The sequence below is a fragment of the Carettochelys insculpta genome, chromosome 14 (assembly GCF_033958435.1).
Source record: "Carettochelys insculpta isolate YL-2023 chromosome 14, ASM3395843v1, whole genome shotgun sequence".
Lineage (NCBI taxonomy): Eukaryota > Metazoa > Chordata > Testudines > Carettochelyidae > Carettochelys > Carettochelys insculpta.
This window is the reverse complement of record NC_134150.1, coordinates 17,351,413-17,368,705: the sequence shown is the minus strand read 5'-3', so window position 1 is coordinate 17,368,705 and position 17,293 is coordinate 17,351,413. Positions and strand designations below refer to the sequence as shown.

The window sequence follows — 17,293 nt, the reverse complement described above, 5'->3', positions numbered from 1 at the left end:
TGATACAAACTCGTCAGTATACAATGGCACAAAGCCAATTTATATATCTGATACTGAAGCCAAAAGGTACATTATGTTTTTCTCTCTGTGCATATATGAATTCAGATGCATTGTGAGTATCCACCCAAGTACAGTAATAGAATACACAAGTCCTAAAAAATACAACACCAGGCATACTAATCTCTTACACCAGTAAAGATTAGCAATTAAATTCAATGGTTTTGTGTTCCAAATACCATTGTGTTTCCAACTCCAAAGGATTTCCAAGCAAATCTTCAAATTTTTTTGCCACATTGCAAACAACGTTCTGTAGAATTTCAGTTTTGACAAGCTCATTGTTTCAGAAGTTAAATCCATCGTACTAAAGAGAAGCTCATTTTATGCTGATGGCATATTAGTTTTAGGGGTGGGGGCTGAGTGCTTCATGGCATCTTCCACGCCCACTGTAAATCATGAGTTCGAGGTTTCTGCCCCGTTAATGCTTCTGTAATATTTTCCATTTTCCGCCAAAATCCAAGTCTGTCAAAGAGGTAATTTAGCCAGCCTGGAAGAGAAAAAGTGTTGATAAAATATTTTGTAACTGTTATGTCCTTCTTTTTGTCTCTCCCCTTGTTAAAATATTATAACTTGCTAGTTACTGCTTTAAGCATAATCTAAGTCATTGCCAGCCCATAAATTAATGATAACATTTAAAGCACATGTCAAATGGCTGTTTCAAAGCAATGCTAATGCCCTCTGCTCGCCCTCATGATGCATACTTATATTTCTTGTGTATCACATCCTTAAGACGACAAGTTTTCTTCTAGCCTGGGAATCAAAGTCTTCCAGAGCTTCATTCGCTGTCTTTTATGCACCACATCACTGTACTTCCAGATCTCTACATTGAGTTCAGTGCCACCATCTCACTACTCCTCCCGTAGGATTATAGACACTTTCCACTTAAATTACCCTATTTAAGATCCATTTTTAAATTATGGACACATTTTCAAATGCATCATCAATAATGAAGTAAATAAAATACTTAGGAGACGATTGTGAATTCATTTAAAACAGTATCAAATAATCAGCAACACGGAATTGGTACAAACTAGAGTCACTACGGGTATGTCTACACAGCAAAGTTATTTAGAAATAGCAGGTGACCTATTTTGAAACAGGTAAACCTTGTTCCATGAGGAATAGCACCTATTTCGAAACAGGGGCTATGTAGACAAGGAATAGGGCCTATTTCAAAATACAGCATAGTGTGTCCAATTGCTCTGTTTCAGAATAGGCTTTACTGTGTGTAGACACTCTACTTCAAAATAAGCTATTCCACAAAATCTCTTTCAGAATAGTTTATTTCAAAATAACGCTTCTGTGTAGCCTAAATCGTAAGTAGCTGCTATCCTTGAAGCCATTAGCAATCTAAATATGATTTTCTTTAATAGAATTTCTAGTCAATTTGAAATTATGGCTAAGAATTTAGAGTACAATTTTTAATAAAAGCATGTGAAAATTTTTTACATTACTGCATTATTAAATTGCCAATTTTGTAGTACATTCAGATATATACATTTGTTATTATTTGTGGTAGACACACCACACTATAGCTGAAGGCAGCTATAAAACTGTTTCTGTAATATGACAGTACTGTATTACACTGGAACAGCTCCTTCCTTTATAAACAGAGTTTCTAAGAGTCTAACTTTGCATGAAAGATAAAGAATTCTCAGAACTGCACTCTGGAAAGCACCAGATTTTTAATTTATTTATTGAAAATTCCAGTTTTAAAGTGAACACATCTTATTAGGAAGCAGCACCTAATGAAAATATCCAGTTTACAACAATCCTTTCCAACGGCAACGCATTTGTTCAACTTTCCAAATTCCCACTCCCCTCCAAGACACTGCACCAGCCATTTCATGGTTCTTGAGGTTTTTATTTACCTGTAGTGATACAAAAATAGGTTTCATGGGGTGCTACATGATGGATTCTGTGGTGGTTCCTCAGTAAAGTGATGTGCAGATCTTGCAAAACTCTGACCCAGGGAGGCAGCCCAAAGTAGGAATGTGACCACTTGTGAATCTGATTGGTCATTGTGACAAAAACAGCTAGTGCAAACAGAAAGCACTTCCAAGCATATGTTTCGTGTATATATTCTGTATGGAGAAAAAAACCATTTGACTAGTAAGGAGTTTGCAAGACTTTATGCAAACAATCAATTTTAAAGGCAAATTGTGCATGCGAAATCTAAGATTACGTCATTTAGTAATATGGATATAGCAAAGAACAGACTTCAATAGCTACTCTTATCCAATACATTAAGGCTATGTTTACACTAGCCAAAAACTTCGAAATGGCCATTTCGAAGTTTACTAATGAAGCGCTGAAATACATATTCAGCTCTTCATTAGCATGCGGGCGGCCACAGCACTTCGAAATTGATGAGGCTCACAGCCGCGCAGCTTGTCCCGACGGGGCTCCTTTTCTAAAGGACCCCGCCTACTTCGAAGTCCCCTTATTCCCATCAGCTCACAGGAAATGACTCCACAGCTGCTGAATAGCATACAGGTATTGATACAATTGGTCTCCCTTATGCACTAGGTAATAGGGTATACCACCCAGCTCTTATCTAGTACTGAGTGATGGATATTAGCTGAAGGGCACAATTATGGAAAAGGTAACGTGTGTGCATAGCAAATTTAATCATCTATTCAATTTCTCAGCCCCTTGAACTAAGGGGATCCATTTCCCAATGGCTTTGGTAAAAGGAATCCACATCTTGCTCCATTCTCCCTAAAAGCCCCTTTCAAAGGGAATGCACACGTGGGTAGCAGATAGCATAGCCTGGCTTCCATTCCCACACCTGCCTTCTTTCTTCTTTGCAACATTCAGTCATACCCTTGTGTTGTGCTGTTTTCAGATGCCACAGCTCAGCACAGAAATGCAACATTCACCCTTCTGTGGCAACCTATGCGTAATGATTTTTGTACAATTAGAACCGAAAGGAACTGTGGAATCCCTGACCTCACTGTGGAAATTGTTGGCTCCAATAGGCAATAATTATATGTATGCCCACATGTGTGTACCGTGTGCATGCACACACAAACACACACAGTGCAGTGGCCTTGATGTCAGATCTCCATTACTTATAGAGAAGAAATAAGATGAAGACATTCAGCCACTTGTTTGTGAACATATATACCCTGGGCTTATGCTTCATTTTATGGCTGTTTTCTTGCTTTTATTCCCCGTGGCTGCACACTGTAACCATGTTGTGTCATAATAACTGAAGTACACTGCATTGCATCCTGAGGTTTTAACAGAGGACTGGTACCTACTATCCTCTAGCAGCCAGTTCAGGGGACAGTGAGATCCACAGTCTCCGTGTGTTTGGGCAAAAATGTCCTATGAAAGTGAAAGATTAGCTGGGAGCAAAAATTGTGATAGCCAAGCTTTGTCAATTGCACTGATGAGTCCAGGCAAATAATTCAGCCTGTTCTCTATAATATGTAGCAATTTGCTCAGTATTTGTTTGGATCAGAGGGTAAAAAGGCTTTCTAGTTGAAGTCACACAGGCAAGAAGTTTTGCTCATGACACTTGATTTGTATTTGTTACACAAGAGATTGTATTCACTCAAAACACTGTAAACAAAGAATACAGACAATTGTTTTAAGGTATAATTATTAGAAAGGAATATTATGATTAAAATTATGATTATAATTAGCCTCATGTTTATTACTTAAGACTTAAGTCTTTTGAAAAAAGGTTGGAACTCTTATCTGAGCACACTTTCTCTGCCGGTGCCATAATTTATCAGTTGTTCCCTCATTTCACCACCAGATGGTGCTCAATTATAGCTGAATTAGTTTATCATTACACAATTTTATATTATATATACCCACACCATTTTACATTATACACTTTTCAAAATATTATAGTTGCATACTCTGCCCCCTAACAAAAACAGATGTTTTAATTACCAGCATAACCAGGGTAATACCTATAATTCTCACAACGCTATGTTACCTGCATACCCTATTCAGATTAAGTTTGTGCTGATAAGAAGAGCATGAATGTGCAAGAATCACAGTGCTAGTTTTATAGCAGGCTTCTGCCTTGCTGGGATTCATAACATATGGAGAGTTTCACTGCCTGTAGTGAAATCACTTCAAGTAGTTTAGAGCTTGCCCTCATGCCAGTGCCTTGTCTAGTTCCGGGTTCAACGGCAGCAGGAGGATAAGATGCACTTACATTAAATGGAGGTTGAAATCAATTACAACCAATCCAGAATTATTTTTGCTTTACACAGAGTAATTTTTACCCAAAAAAGAAAAAAATCTCATGCCATAAGGCTTCAAAATTCAGTAAGGGAAATGTTCTATATTTATTACCTACTTTCTTCCTTTCTGGAGGCTATTTTTTACAGCTTTCCCCTTTGCAGTTGACACAAGCAATAATTCCCATAGAAAAATATCTGATCTTCCATTTTAGATACTCAAATGTTTCAGGACTGACTTGGAGAGTGGGCGAGCGAGCATTCACATATTTTCCCCACCGAGGCAAGTAATGCTGGGTACTCTGGTCCATCCCATTCAGCAGCACTCTGTGCTTAGGATCAGCAGCTGCGGGGACCTCAAACGTCTCTTTGATAAAGAGGTGGCATAACGGCAGCCAAAAGCAAATGACAGAAAACACAACCAGTCCTACAAAGGCTTTGTTAGAAAACAGGACAGGCAAGTTAAAATTAAGATGCATGCCTTTAAATCCATGCCCTTAGTTTATAGCCATATTCAGTGTTTTAAAAAACAAATTTCTGTGACTTCAGCTTTGAAGACACCAGGGGGCTTATCAGGCCCAGTTCCCTCATCCAGATTTTGCAGCAAAATGCTCCATCACAGAGTGTTTCTGACTCAGGGGTTTGGCAGCACCCACTTGACTCACACAGGGCCTTCCACTGTGGCACCACATCCATATTTCCTGACAGACATGGTCACACGGGCATTTTCTCAAAGAAGGATTGGCCTAGCAATTGATTAGCGCTCTAGATATGCTGGCTTTTAAATAAAATCTGACCTCTGGGGAATCTCTTTATAGAACAATAGCAACACATCATGGTGTCAGTCAAACACTGATGAAGTGGTATTTTATGACAAGAATATTTTCAAAAAGTAAGGGGAGTGTCTAAAAATGAATTTTATTTCAGGTTTAATTGGCCTGCGAGTTGCATGCTGACTAGTTCATGTTTGCAGCTTGTTGCTTCTTCTACTGTTTTGGGTTTTTTTGTTCAATTTTTTGTTTTCTTTTGAATGACTTTTGGCACGGAAGTAAGGGCAAAGAGGGAATGTGGGAGCAAAGTGGAGAGCATTCAGGCATGCACAGTGGGCCCACCATAGTCCCAGACTGGGGGTATCTAGTCATATAGAGTGTTTGGGTTCTTTAAGGAATTGGCTTGTTGTGAAATGGATTAGCCTGAATTTTGGTGTATTGTGAAAGTCAAGTTGCTTATTTACCATGTGAAAGGTGGCAAAAATCCATCTTTGGGGCTGAAAACAAAACAGGCTTAGCTTGTGTGAGCCAGGTCATTTATTTGGAGCCTAACATTAGGCACTCATTTTTGAAAATCTTAGCCTGCTTCTACAAAATGTTCAAGTAGGGAACAGAGGACTGTTTCTCTGGCAGTGCGATAATGGTGTCATTCCAACACATTATATGTACAAAAAAAGAACCTAAGCACACTGCAACCAGAAAGCTAGGATGACACATTCTCCTGGAGACAGCAGTGAGCTTTTGGGGCCCTTTCCCGATGGTGCATCCTGATTTCTGTTTTTCTGCCGAGCATCACTAGAGCAGTTTGGTTTTCCAGATCTCCACTGCCACCCCATGCTGCAGGTGCTTTCTGGCTGCTGAGACAGAAATGAGGTCAGCTTCCTTCTCTAGCCAGCTCTTCATACAGGTTGCCTCCATCCCTGCTCTGCAGAGCTCACTGCAGGGTCACAGCAGGGAAGAACGCGACAGTGAGAGCAGGGCGGACAGAGAGCAAAAGGAAAGGAGTCAGGCAGAGAAGCCAAACATCTAGTGGCAGCAGTACTCAACCCTCCTTAGGGCACTTGATGTCTTTGGGTGATGGTCAAGAGAAGCGCAGAAAGCTAGTAGATGCGAAGGGAGCGAGGAGTGAGGCCATGATTTTGGGTAGAAAGGCAGGAGGGCAGGGAGAGAGGAAGGGAGACACATTTGTCTGTCTGATTCTAAATATATTCTCAAGGGGCACCTGGGCTGCTAGTTCCACACAAGGAGAGAAGAAAGGACAGAGGGGCCCTATCACAGGACAGTGTGTAAGCAGAGTGTCACCACAGGCCAGGGATGGGAAACCAGGAATAGCAGGGTGGACCTCATGAATGACTTTCCTCAGCCTCAGTGGGCCTCAGCAGCCTGCAGTGCACAGGAGTTCCATCTGTGGCTCCATGGTCCCACAGTGTGCCCCTCTCCTTCACACCTCTCCCACATTGGAGCGCCACACTCACCTGCTCCTCCGCCTCCCTCCAAGAGTTGGAACACTGCACACAGCTGATTTACAGTTCCAAGCTCTGGGAGGAAGCAGGAGGATGAGGGAAGTGTGGGGCTCCGGTGCCCCAGTGTGTGAGAGGCATGTGGAGGAAGGGACAAGATGGGAAAGTGGGGGGAGGAGGTTGTCTGTGAGCTGCAGGTAGAGCCCCAGTGGGCCACACGTGGGTGTAAAAGCTTTGAGTACTTATCCTACCAAGCCCAGACTCCAAACTTTTTGAGTTTCTCAGCTTTTATGATAAATCATTTTGCACGTTCCTAGCTGTTTTATTGTAAGACTGAAAAGCTCATGATTTTAATTTCCCCTGCTAGTCTTAGAGAAGGGCAAGAACTATCTAAAAAGAGAAAATTGGATGGCTTCGGTTATTTGTTTTTAATCTGAACCACAGAAATAGTACAGTAACAGAGAGGGAGCTGTGCTAGTCTATATACTATCAAAACAAAAAGCAGTCAAGCAGCACTTTAAAGACTAGCAAAACAATTTATTAGGTGAGCTTTCGTGGGACAGACCCACTTCTTCAGGCCATAGCCATACCAGAACACACACAATATTTAAGGCACAGAGAACCAAACAGTAATCAAGAAGGACAAATCAGAAAAAATGATCCAGGTGCGCAAATCAGAGAGTGGAGGGGTGGTGGAGGGGGGAAGGTCAAGAATTAGATTAAGCCAAGTATGCAGACAAGCCCCTATAGTGACTCAGAAAATTCCCATCCCAGTTCAAACCACGTGTTAACATGTCGAATTTGAATATGAAACACAGCTCAGTTGTTTCCCCTTGAATAGTGGTGCGCAAATTTCTTTTCAGTAACATGCATACTCAAGTCATTAACAGAATGGCCCATTCCATTAAAATGTTGATTAACTGATTTGTGGATCTGGAGTGTTTTGATGTCTATTTTGTGCCCATTAACCCTTTGTCTAAGGGAGTTAGAAGTCTGTCCAATATACAAAGCATCTGGGCATTGTTGGCACATGATGGCATATATGATGAAAGTGCCCGTGATTCTGTGAGTACCCTGGTTACGTCCACTGATGGTATTTCCAGAGAAGATATGTGCACAAAGCTGGCAGTGGGCTTTGCTGCAAGGAAAGGTTCCAGGACTGGTATTCCTGGGGTATAGACTGTGGCTGTTTGTGAGGATCCTGATAAGGTTGGGAGTTGTCTGTCGGAGAGAACAGGCATGTCACCTAGGGCTACTTGACTGCTTTTTGTTTTGATAGTATATAGACTAGCATGGCTCCCTCTCTGTTACTATTCAACATACAAGGCACTACATTTTGTCATTTGGAATGGAGATCCATCAACTACATGAAAAATCTCGCCCAGATCCAGACAGACATCATCTTTCTCTCCAAATGCAAGAAAATGGACATTGTACCCAAGGGACTGACAGTGAAAAACCCATTACAATCAACATACTACACCGACCACAGAGAGCATCTATGCAACATGCTCTCTAAGAAACTGAGGAACAACTTGATCAAAATCCTTTACAAGAAACAAAAGATGATCAAAAATGAACTCTCTGAACTTGAAATCATCATCACCAAACAGGCATCCATGCAAGACCCCACAGTACGAGGCTTTACCAGTGCTAGAAAAGAAATTTATAAAACACACTTCCACTTTCTACAAAAAAGAAAAGAGAATAAATTTTCTACATTACTTCATTCCTCAGGATACTTCAACCACAATAACAACAGCTCAACTAACAATATAGTTAACCTTTCCAGCTACCAACTCAGCCCAGCAGAGGAGTCTCTCTTATCCTGGGGTCTTTCCTTCTGCCCTACTTCCTCCATGAACTTATACAATTCTGTGGTGACCTTGAAGCCTTCTTTTGCCGCCTCCGTCTGAAGGAATTTTTCCAGCACACCTATGAACAACAGTCTGACTCTCTCGACCCCCCCTACCAACAACAAAAGAAGAAGAACTCTATGTGGACTCCCCCTGAGGGTCATAGTGAAAGTCTGGATTTCTAAGTACAATGCTTCTGCAACCATGCTCAGGCTGACATTATACACCAACAATGCCAAACGAGACACAATCTCAACTATGCTGAACGCCATGCTGTCAAAAATGATCCAGACATCATAATCAAACCAGCTGACAAAGGGAGTGCTGTTGTCGTCATGAATAAATCAGACTATGAACAGGAGGCAGCCAGACAACTCTCCAACACCACATTTTATAGACCTCTCTCCGCTGATCCCACTTTGGAATTCCAAAGGAAATTACAACTACAACTTAAGGAACTCCCTGCTGCTACTCGGGACCTCATTCACTCAGGCACACCATCTGAGCCGCAGCCTGGATTATTCTATTTACTCCTCACAATCCACAAACCTGGAAACCCTGGACGCCCCATCATTTCAAATATTGGCAACCTTACCACCGGACTATTCAGTTACATGGACTCCCTCCTCAAACCCTATGCCACCAACGCTCCCAGCTATATCCAAGATACCACCGACTTCCTGAGGAAATTGCAAAAGATCAGAAAAGTTCCTGATAACACCATCCTTGCCACCATGGATGTAGAGGCTCTGTACACTAATATTCCACATAAAGACGGATTACAAGCAATCAGGAATACCATCCCTGATGTCACCACAGGCAATCTGGTGTCTGACCTCTGTAACTTTGTTCACACACAAAATTATTTCCGATTTGGGGACAATTTACACCTCCAGATTAGTGGAACTGCTTTGGGCACCCGCATGGCCCCACAATATGCTAATATATTTATGGCTGACCTGGAACAACGGTTCCTCAGCTCTCGTCCCCTATTACCCCTCCTCTACTTAAGATACATTGATGACATCTTTATGATTTGGACCCATGGTATAGAGACTCTAGAAGAATTCCACAGAGATTTGAACAATCTACACCCCACCATCAACTTATGCCTCGATTACTCCATGCAAGAAATACATTTCCTGGACACTACAGTACAAATGAAGGATGGCCACATCGGTACCACACTGTACCAAAAACCCACTGATCGCTATACTTACCTAAATGCTTCTAGCTTCCATCCTGCACACATAACTAGATCCATTGTTTACAGTCAAGCTCTTAGATACAATCGCATTTGCTCTGATCCAACTGACAGAGACCAAAAACTACAAGATCTTTACCAAATATTAATAAACCTGAATTACCCACCAGGAGAAGTAAACATACAAATCGACAGGGCCAGATGAATACCCAGAGACCAGGTACTCCAAGATCGGCCCAAAAAAGCCAAGAACAGAACACCACTGGTTATCACCTACAGCCCGCAACTCAGACCACTGCAACGAATTATTAAAGACCTACAACCTATTCTTAATCAGGATGCCACGCTCCAGAAGGCCCTAGGTGACATGCCTTTTCTCTCCTACAGACAACCTCCCAACCTTATGAGGATCCTCACAAACAGCCACAGTCTATACCCCAGGAATATCAGTCCTGGAACCTTTCCTTGCAACAAAGCCTGCTGCCAGCTTTGTCCACATATCTTCTCTGGAAATACCATCACTGGACCTAACCAGGTTACTCACAGAATCACAGGCACTTTCTCATGCTCCTCTACTAACATCATATATGCCATCATGTGCCAACAATGCCCAGATGCTTTGTATATTGGACAGACTTCTAACTCACTTAGACAAAGGGTTAATGGGCACAAAACAGACATCAAAACACTCCAGATCCACAAACCAGTTAGTCAACATTTTAATGGAATGGGCCATTCTGTTAATGCCTTAAGAGAATGCGTGTTACTGAAAAAAAAATTTCGCACCGCTATTCAAAGGGAAACAGCCGAGCTGTCTTTTATATCCAAATTTGGCACGTTAACACGTGGTTTGAACTGGGATGGGAATTTTCTGAGTCACTAGAGGGGCTCGTCTGCATGCTTGGCTTAATCTAATTCTTGACCTTCCCCCCGCCACCACCCCTCCACTCTCTGATTTGCGCACCTTGATCCTTTTTTTCTGATTTGTCCTCCTTGATTACTGTTTGGTTCTCTGTGCCTTAAATATTGTGTCTGTTCTGGTATGGCTATGGCCTGAAGAAGTGGGTCTGTCCCATGAAAGCTCACCTAATAAACTATTTTGCTAGTCTTTAAAGTGCTACTTGACTGCTTTTTGTTTTGATAGAAATAGTATAGTAAGCTTTATTACCCAGCATCCCAGGGAACTAGGGATGCCGGATAATACAATGTCCCAGATATTGAAACTGAGGCCAGCATCCAGCTTTGCTTCACCCCCACCCACCACTCCTCAGCACTAGACAGTTGGCCCCACTGTACCCCTCAAACTCGGCAGCAGGCAGCCAACCCCACCTTGCCCTGCCCCCCCGCCCAGGAGGCACCGATTAATTACTGACAAGCGAATGACGTACAACAGTGTGGGGTAGGGTTGGGCAGCCAATGGAAGAGGAGAGGCAGAGAAGGGTCAGTTACAGGACCAGAAGGCAACTTCATGTTGGCATGTGCATACCTTGTCATATTCCATGCCATGCTCTACTTTAAATTAGCAAACCTGCGGGTGACAAGGCAGAAGTGAGTTCAACTAAATGGGGAAAGCGGGAATTAAAAGGCAGCTTAGTAAAAGGGGATGCAGAGCACATGTTCCACACATAGAAAAGTGGTGCAGCTGGGAGAAGGAAACAGAAGGGTCATGGGCAAGAAAATACAATGGTTCTGAGAGGCAGGGCAGGGCAGCGTGGTGGGCAGCTTTGGGAAAGTGAGAGCTAGCAACAGGATAACTATACTGGTAAATTTAGGAAGTCACAATAAAGTATTCAAGAGCCAATACTGAAATGTGACCTTGTGTACTGAACCCAAATGTCATAAAAAGTTCACATTTTAGCAAAAACAGATGCTTACATGTAGATGCTTTATGACACACTATAAACCAAAAAACATTCCTGATACTGTTGCAAGGCAGGTACTCTATTAAGAAGTGGCAGGGATAAATTTTAGCCTGATGATTTGGTGGTCATAATGATAAAGCAGATATAAAAACAATATGCTTAATTCCAAGCCAATGAACACTAAGTGCTTGATCTAAATGTAACTTAAAAATTAAGTAGACAAAAATTATCCCTGTGAATGATGAGTGATGACGAAAAGTTGAGTAGCCTTCAGTGAGAGCTGCTGAATTAAAAATTGGGCTTCGTGTTAAGCTGCTACAGAATCCAATGGTAACACTGAAGTAACACAGAGGGTCTGAAAACCATGGCTCCTCAGTGGGGATTTTTAATGTTCTAATGGTGAGGAGGTTCTGGTCTCATCTACTTCCTCAATCACAAAGCAAAACATAAAAGGATGAGCTCTGGAATTGTTAGAGGTACAGTGAGCTCAGCACTCACAGCTCTTCCACAACAGAATGCACACACATTTCCTTTCATTTGCACTAAAAATGGAAAGTGTAGTGAGTTATTTTGGTTACCAAAAATGCCCCAAGGCTTGGCAGGCTCTACCCAAAGTTTGCCTGGCTTCTCTAGCAACACCTTGAGCCAAAGAGCTAAGCCTGAACTGCCAAGTTCTCTTCTAGATGTGCACATGCCCAGAATTCAAGGGGGTTCCAATCTGATGCTTAACTTCAAGTTAATCTCCATGAAATATCCCTTGTGGAATTGCGGTCGGGGGGGGGGAAGGAAATGCCTCTTCTTTGTTTACATCCCTTTTTCAGCCTTTGGACTGGTTTGTCAACAAACTAAACGTGACACATTAAGAAGATTTTTAATGACTGGTAGATGTTCCTAATGTTGTTGCCCAAGCCCCATGATAGAGAACTGGGGCACAAATGGGAACCCAAGATTGTCAGCAGTTAACTCTTTCAGCTGCTTAGCTACCATCAGTTGGCTAAAATATGGCAAAAAAAATGACACTCAAAAATCTTTCAAACTGACCAACAAGAACTCCCATGAGCACAATGTAAAGGACACGGAGGGAAAATGAAGACTGTACACCATGATGAGATTCTCTTATTACAGCCGGGGTTAGTTATGGACTCTCAGCCACTCAGTGGATGCTCAACACTTTGTAGGGGTGAGCCCTAGCCCTAATTACCTACATCCGGTTTGCATATGTACATTCTAAAACAGTGCTGGTGAACAGAGACATGAGCAGATTATTTGGTTAGTGTCTGCCTCCCTGACACCAGATTACAGATGTGAATGTTGCTGTGGTCACTGTGGATTGCTGGGCAAATATCTGAAGGAAAATTAATAGGAAATCATTTCTCTATCTTTATTATTTGTTAAGTGCAATATGCTTGGCGCTGTACTAGACAAAACCCGGAGAGCCTCTGCCCACCAAAAGCTTTGAATTGAAGCATTATAAAAGCCATAATTCTCTAAGCACTCTCACTCGTCTCCCTTGAAAAGTTACCCATCTGTTATCTTCTGAAACCTTTCATTCCAGTTTTTAAAAAGGATTCAACTATGGAATGACATTTTGTCACAGCTCTCTCGATCTGCATCTTTTTCCCCATCTTAAATGAGCAGTAAGTGGACACTGAAGTGTCTGCTAAGCCTAGAATACGTTAGCCGAATACATATAAAGCTAACTTGTGACATGCACTTTAAGAAACGGTTACTCTGCATGTTTCCCAGCTTCTAACTCCTTGATGCTCTCTGCCATGCTGTAGGTGGCATCCAATCAGAGAGACCGCCACTGAGGGCCAGGGAAAAGGGCTGCAGTTTTTTTATTTTATATTCCAGCTAAGTACAGTGATTGTAAGGCACTAAGGTGTGTATAGCACGAATAATGAGTTGTACTAATTCACAGAAATTCATTTTTTGCCATCACATACTGCTCCTTTTTCTATAGCCCAACACTTTGAAAGTTCGTTTTTATATGCCATTTACTTCCCTAGGGTGTAATGCTTCCAAAAAAAAATATTGCCCTTTCTTAGGCTTTGATAAAAAATTATTTATGTTAAAGCAGATTCATTATTCTGGACACACTGGAAGTTGAAGATTATTTTTTAAATTGAGGTAATTTCAAAGAGACACTTTTGGAAAATACAGAAAAGACCAATATTGTCAGCAGAGGCTGAACCTTAGACATGGGTCTTCTGAGCACAGGAGGGATATCAGGAGGTTTATTAAATGAGGGAACGCTATTCTCAATTGGATAGGTCACTTGATTTCAAAGCACAAAGGAAAAATTGAATAAGACGAAGTTGCTATAAGCAGCTTGCTCACTGAACCCCAAAGTAAACAAAACCAGACCTTTGTGGTGTTAAAAAAAATCACAGTAGCAATTAAAACCATTTAGAAAAATACAAATGTGGGGGAAAGCCTAACACCTGGCATCAAGAGGTTAACTCTTCTATTCTTTTTAATCGCTCACTCGTTCTGTCATCTTTCGGTTCAGTGCAAAACCTCCCCAGAGAAGCGCCTCCATTCTTTCAATGTCCATAAGGCAATTAGGTTTTACATTTTTAAAACTGAAGGGTTTTGCAGGATGAGCCAATTTATATGTTTCCATAATAAGAAAAGACTCAGGGCTACTAAAGGATCTATTACAAAATGGCTTAGGTGGTGCATTATTGAATCATAGAAAGCCAAGGGGCTTCCAGGTCCCAGAGTCTCTAACAATCATTTTGTGGGAACTACCTGGGCAGAATACAGAACAGCTTCATTTTTGGAAACCTGTAAAGAAGCCATTTGCTACGTGGAGTTCCTGGAACATGTGCAGTACAAAGCACTATAAATCAGAGGGTCAGGCAGTGGTGGGTAGACAGGTGCTGCAATAGCAGTGGGTCATTAGGTTTCTTCATTCTGGAGCCTTTTTATTGTCTTAATAATGCCGGTCAAGTCCCAATCATCACAACAGTTGGGTGAATTTAGCTGTGTGCAAAAATGGGTGAGAGAGTTCAGCCTGGAAAATTGCAACAGCTATATCCACCAATTAAAACTGTTCCATGAACAAATCTGACGATTAAGTGGATATGTAATTAAGCCTTTATTATTAGTCTAATTGGATGGTTAGGGGAATTATTGAGGCTGTTAAGATTCTGTGTGGCAAGCTGGCTGTGCAGTACAGGCAATATGAAATTCAGCTCATTATTAGCAGGATCGGGTGAATCTGAGTGGAAATTCGAGCCAGCCACATCCAACCCTTTCAAACCTAACCCAAATGAACCTGAACACAGAGTTTAGCTCAGCAGAGATTGTTATATTCCACTTCAACTTGCATCAGTTGGCCAAGCAGAGATTCACCACAGGGAGGCAAACTAAAGGGAGGAAATTTACGGGCACTGGCGCCGGATGGTCTCAGTCTCAGATACCAGGTCCTTCAAGCCTAAGTGGCAATGAGCTCTTGTTACAGAAGCCAGGTCTACATTAGACCTTAAAGTTGACAGTAGATATGCAATTCCAGCTACGGCAATTGTGTAGCTGTAATCAATTAATCTACAATCAACTTAACTAGCTGTCCTCACTGAGGGAGGTCAACGGGAGAAACTCTCCCATCGATCTCCCTTACTCCTCACAAGACTGAGGAGCACGGGGTCAACTGTCAACCCCTGATAGTTTGATTTTGTGCATCCTTACGAGGGGCATGAAATCGAACCCCAGAAAACTAACCCTGACCGGGTCCACCTATCTAGTAGTGTAGATGTACCCAGAGAGATATGGTCAGTTAACATGCAGCTTGCATGACACTAGTCCTGTCTGAAGTGGGACAGAGTGGAGGACAGAGTGAAATGATTCCCAGAAGAGTCTGGCACTCCAAGACTCATTCCCTGGAGCCCAAAGCAAAGGAATGACAGTGGTAAATTTGCAACTGATCTCTGCAGTTGTCTACAAAATCTGAATTTTCCCAGGCTCACTTAGCCCATGATCCTTGGATCAGCATTCTACTTGCTCCAAGCCTACACTTGCAAGAGCACAGTCTGGGCTCTTCAGCATAGTCTCTGTGGAAAAGGAAGAGCAAGAGACAAAACATATCTCCACCCCACACCTGTAGTTTCCATAGTTTGCGAACAACGGACTTGCTCTGGAAAAAAGGCACTCCTTGTATTTAGAATCCCTTAGTGGTAAAAATCACAAGATTAAGTTTCTATTGACCACATCTGCTTTATCATTTACACTTGTGTAAAGAGAGTGGAGATTTCCAATCTGCACACATTAAAACTTGGCAATGATGTAAACAACAATACAAGTTGTAAGGCAGCAGAGAACAAATCCTCAGAAGTCCCTTCACAAGTGGGCAACCCCTCTTTGTCCACTGAGGAAATAAACAAACAAACAAACAAACATAACAAGCTGACCTGGTGCTTGTGAGAGAAATTTATGCAACATGGAGGCCAATGGAACTATGGTGACCAAACAGTTATCTCCATTGGTCTCAATGAAGTCATGCCTGGTTTTTGCTGTTGGGTCAATATGATGCTCTCTAAATGGCCTGATAAATGTCTGTTGATAGGAAAAAAACCAAGAATTACCATGTATATTATTTAGCTGTGTCCTTCTGTCTGTCTGGGCAAAGTTGTACCACATCCCCCGACCCACCGTCACACTGTGCCAGCCCCAGCCCCCTGACAGAGTCCCACCCTGCACCGTGCCAGCCCCTCCCACACCCAGTGCAGGGCCAAGCCCAGCACCCCCCAACAGAGCCACCCTGCACCATGCCAGTCCTTGCTCCTCCCCCCAGCCAGCGTGGGGCCCGTTCAGCCTCCCAAAGGAGCCCTCCACCACCAGGCCAGTCCCAGCCCCTCCCCCACCCAGCCTGGGGCAGAGCCCAGCTTCTCAATGGAGCACCCCCCACCCCCTGCCAACATACCAGCCCCAGCTCTTCCCAGCCAGCGCAGGGCATGGCCCATACATACACTTTGGATGTGTATTCCAACAAGTTTCTGTCTGGAACTTTCTTCCAGCCTAACTCCCGATTGCAAGCGGAGCTGCAACAGGGCCTCTAGTTTTAATTACTTGTTCAAGGGTCCTACAGATTTGTCCCTAAATTTGCATGTCCCACGGGAACACACAATCCACTTTCTCACCAATTAAACAATCTTGAATTTAAAAAAAGTCATTAGAAGTATGATTTGATCAAACAACATAGCATGAGAACATTTGCAAAACAGCGTAATCAACTCACGTTCCCACAGAAGAGGCAGCATTGAGACCAAGGACTGGGGTTGGATAATAGCGCAGGAATGCAGACATTTTCCTAGTCTGCACACCTGTCCAGAACCATCCACAAGCTAACCAATACAGCAAAGGAACCTTTAAGGTTATAGCCAACACAGACACGTGAATCAGAAGCCATGCCTAATTCAGCAAATTGCTTGATGTACCAATAGGCCAGAGCATAACCAATCCAAAGGACAAAATAGGCTAATTTTACAGTTATAATTTTTGTGTCCACAGTGAATATCTGTGGAGAAAAATACTAACTAGAATTAAGCATGTATAAATATTGCCAAGGAGAACAAGCCACAAGTAAGCAATTATGTAACATTAGAACGGCACGTGTGTGCAGAACATGTATGAATTCCACGAGGGATTGACTGTGGGTCTGGCAATCATCAGCATACATTTATATTCTAGATGGCAGAACAATTCTGAAAAAATACAAATTTTCAAATGACAAAAACTACAAGGTACAAAAAAATCACAGGAGTTTTTGTTTTTATTGAGGCTACATCCGCACACTGAGATAAGTGTGAATTTAAGGCAGTTAGCTCAATATTACAATGTCACAGTCTGTAAATACCATTAGGTTGATTAAGGGAGCA

At 42.2% G+C, this 17,293-nt stretch overlaps 1 protein-coding gene across 1 annotated transcript in view; it reads right to left on the bottom strand.

Moving 5' to 3' along the window:
- Positions 1-422: 422 nt before the first annotated feature.
- Positions 423-17,293, bottom strand: part of LOC142020884 (plasmanylethanolamine desaturase 1-like) — a 61,058-nt gene continuing 44,187 nt past the window's right edge. The window contains exons 4-6 of the mRNA XM_075009127.1: positions 15,827-15,971; positions 1,929-2,141; positions 423-544 (exon numbers count right to left, since the gene is read on the bottom strand). Coding sequence (XP_074865228.1) covers positions 423-544; positions 1,929-2,141; positions 15,827-15,971 — 480 coding nt within the window. The remainder of the gene's footprint in view (positions 545-1,928; positions 2,142-15,826; positions 15,972-17,293) is intronic.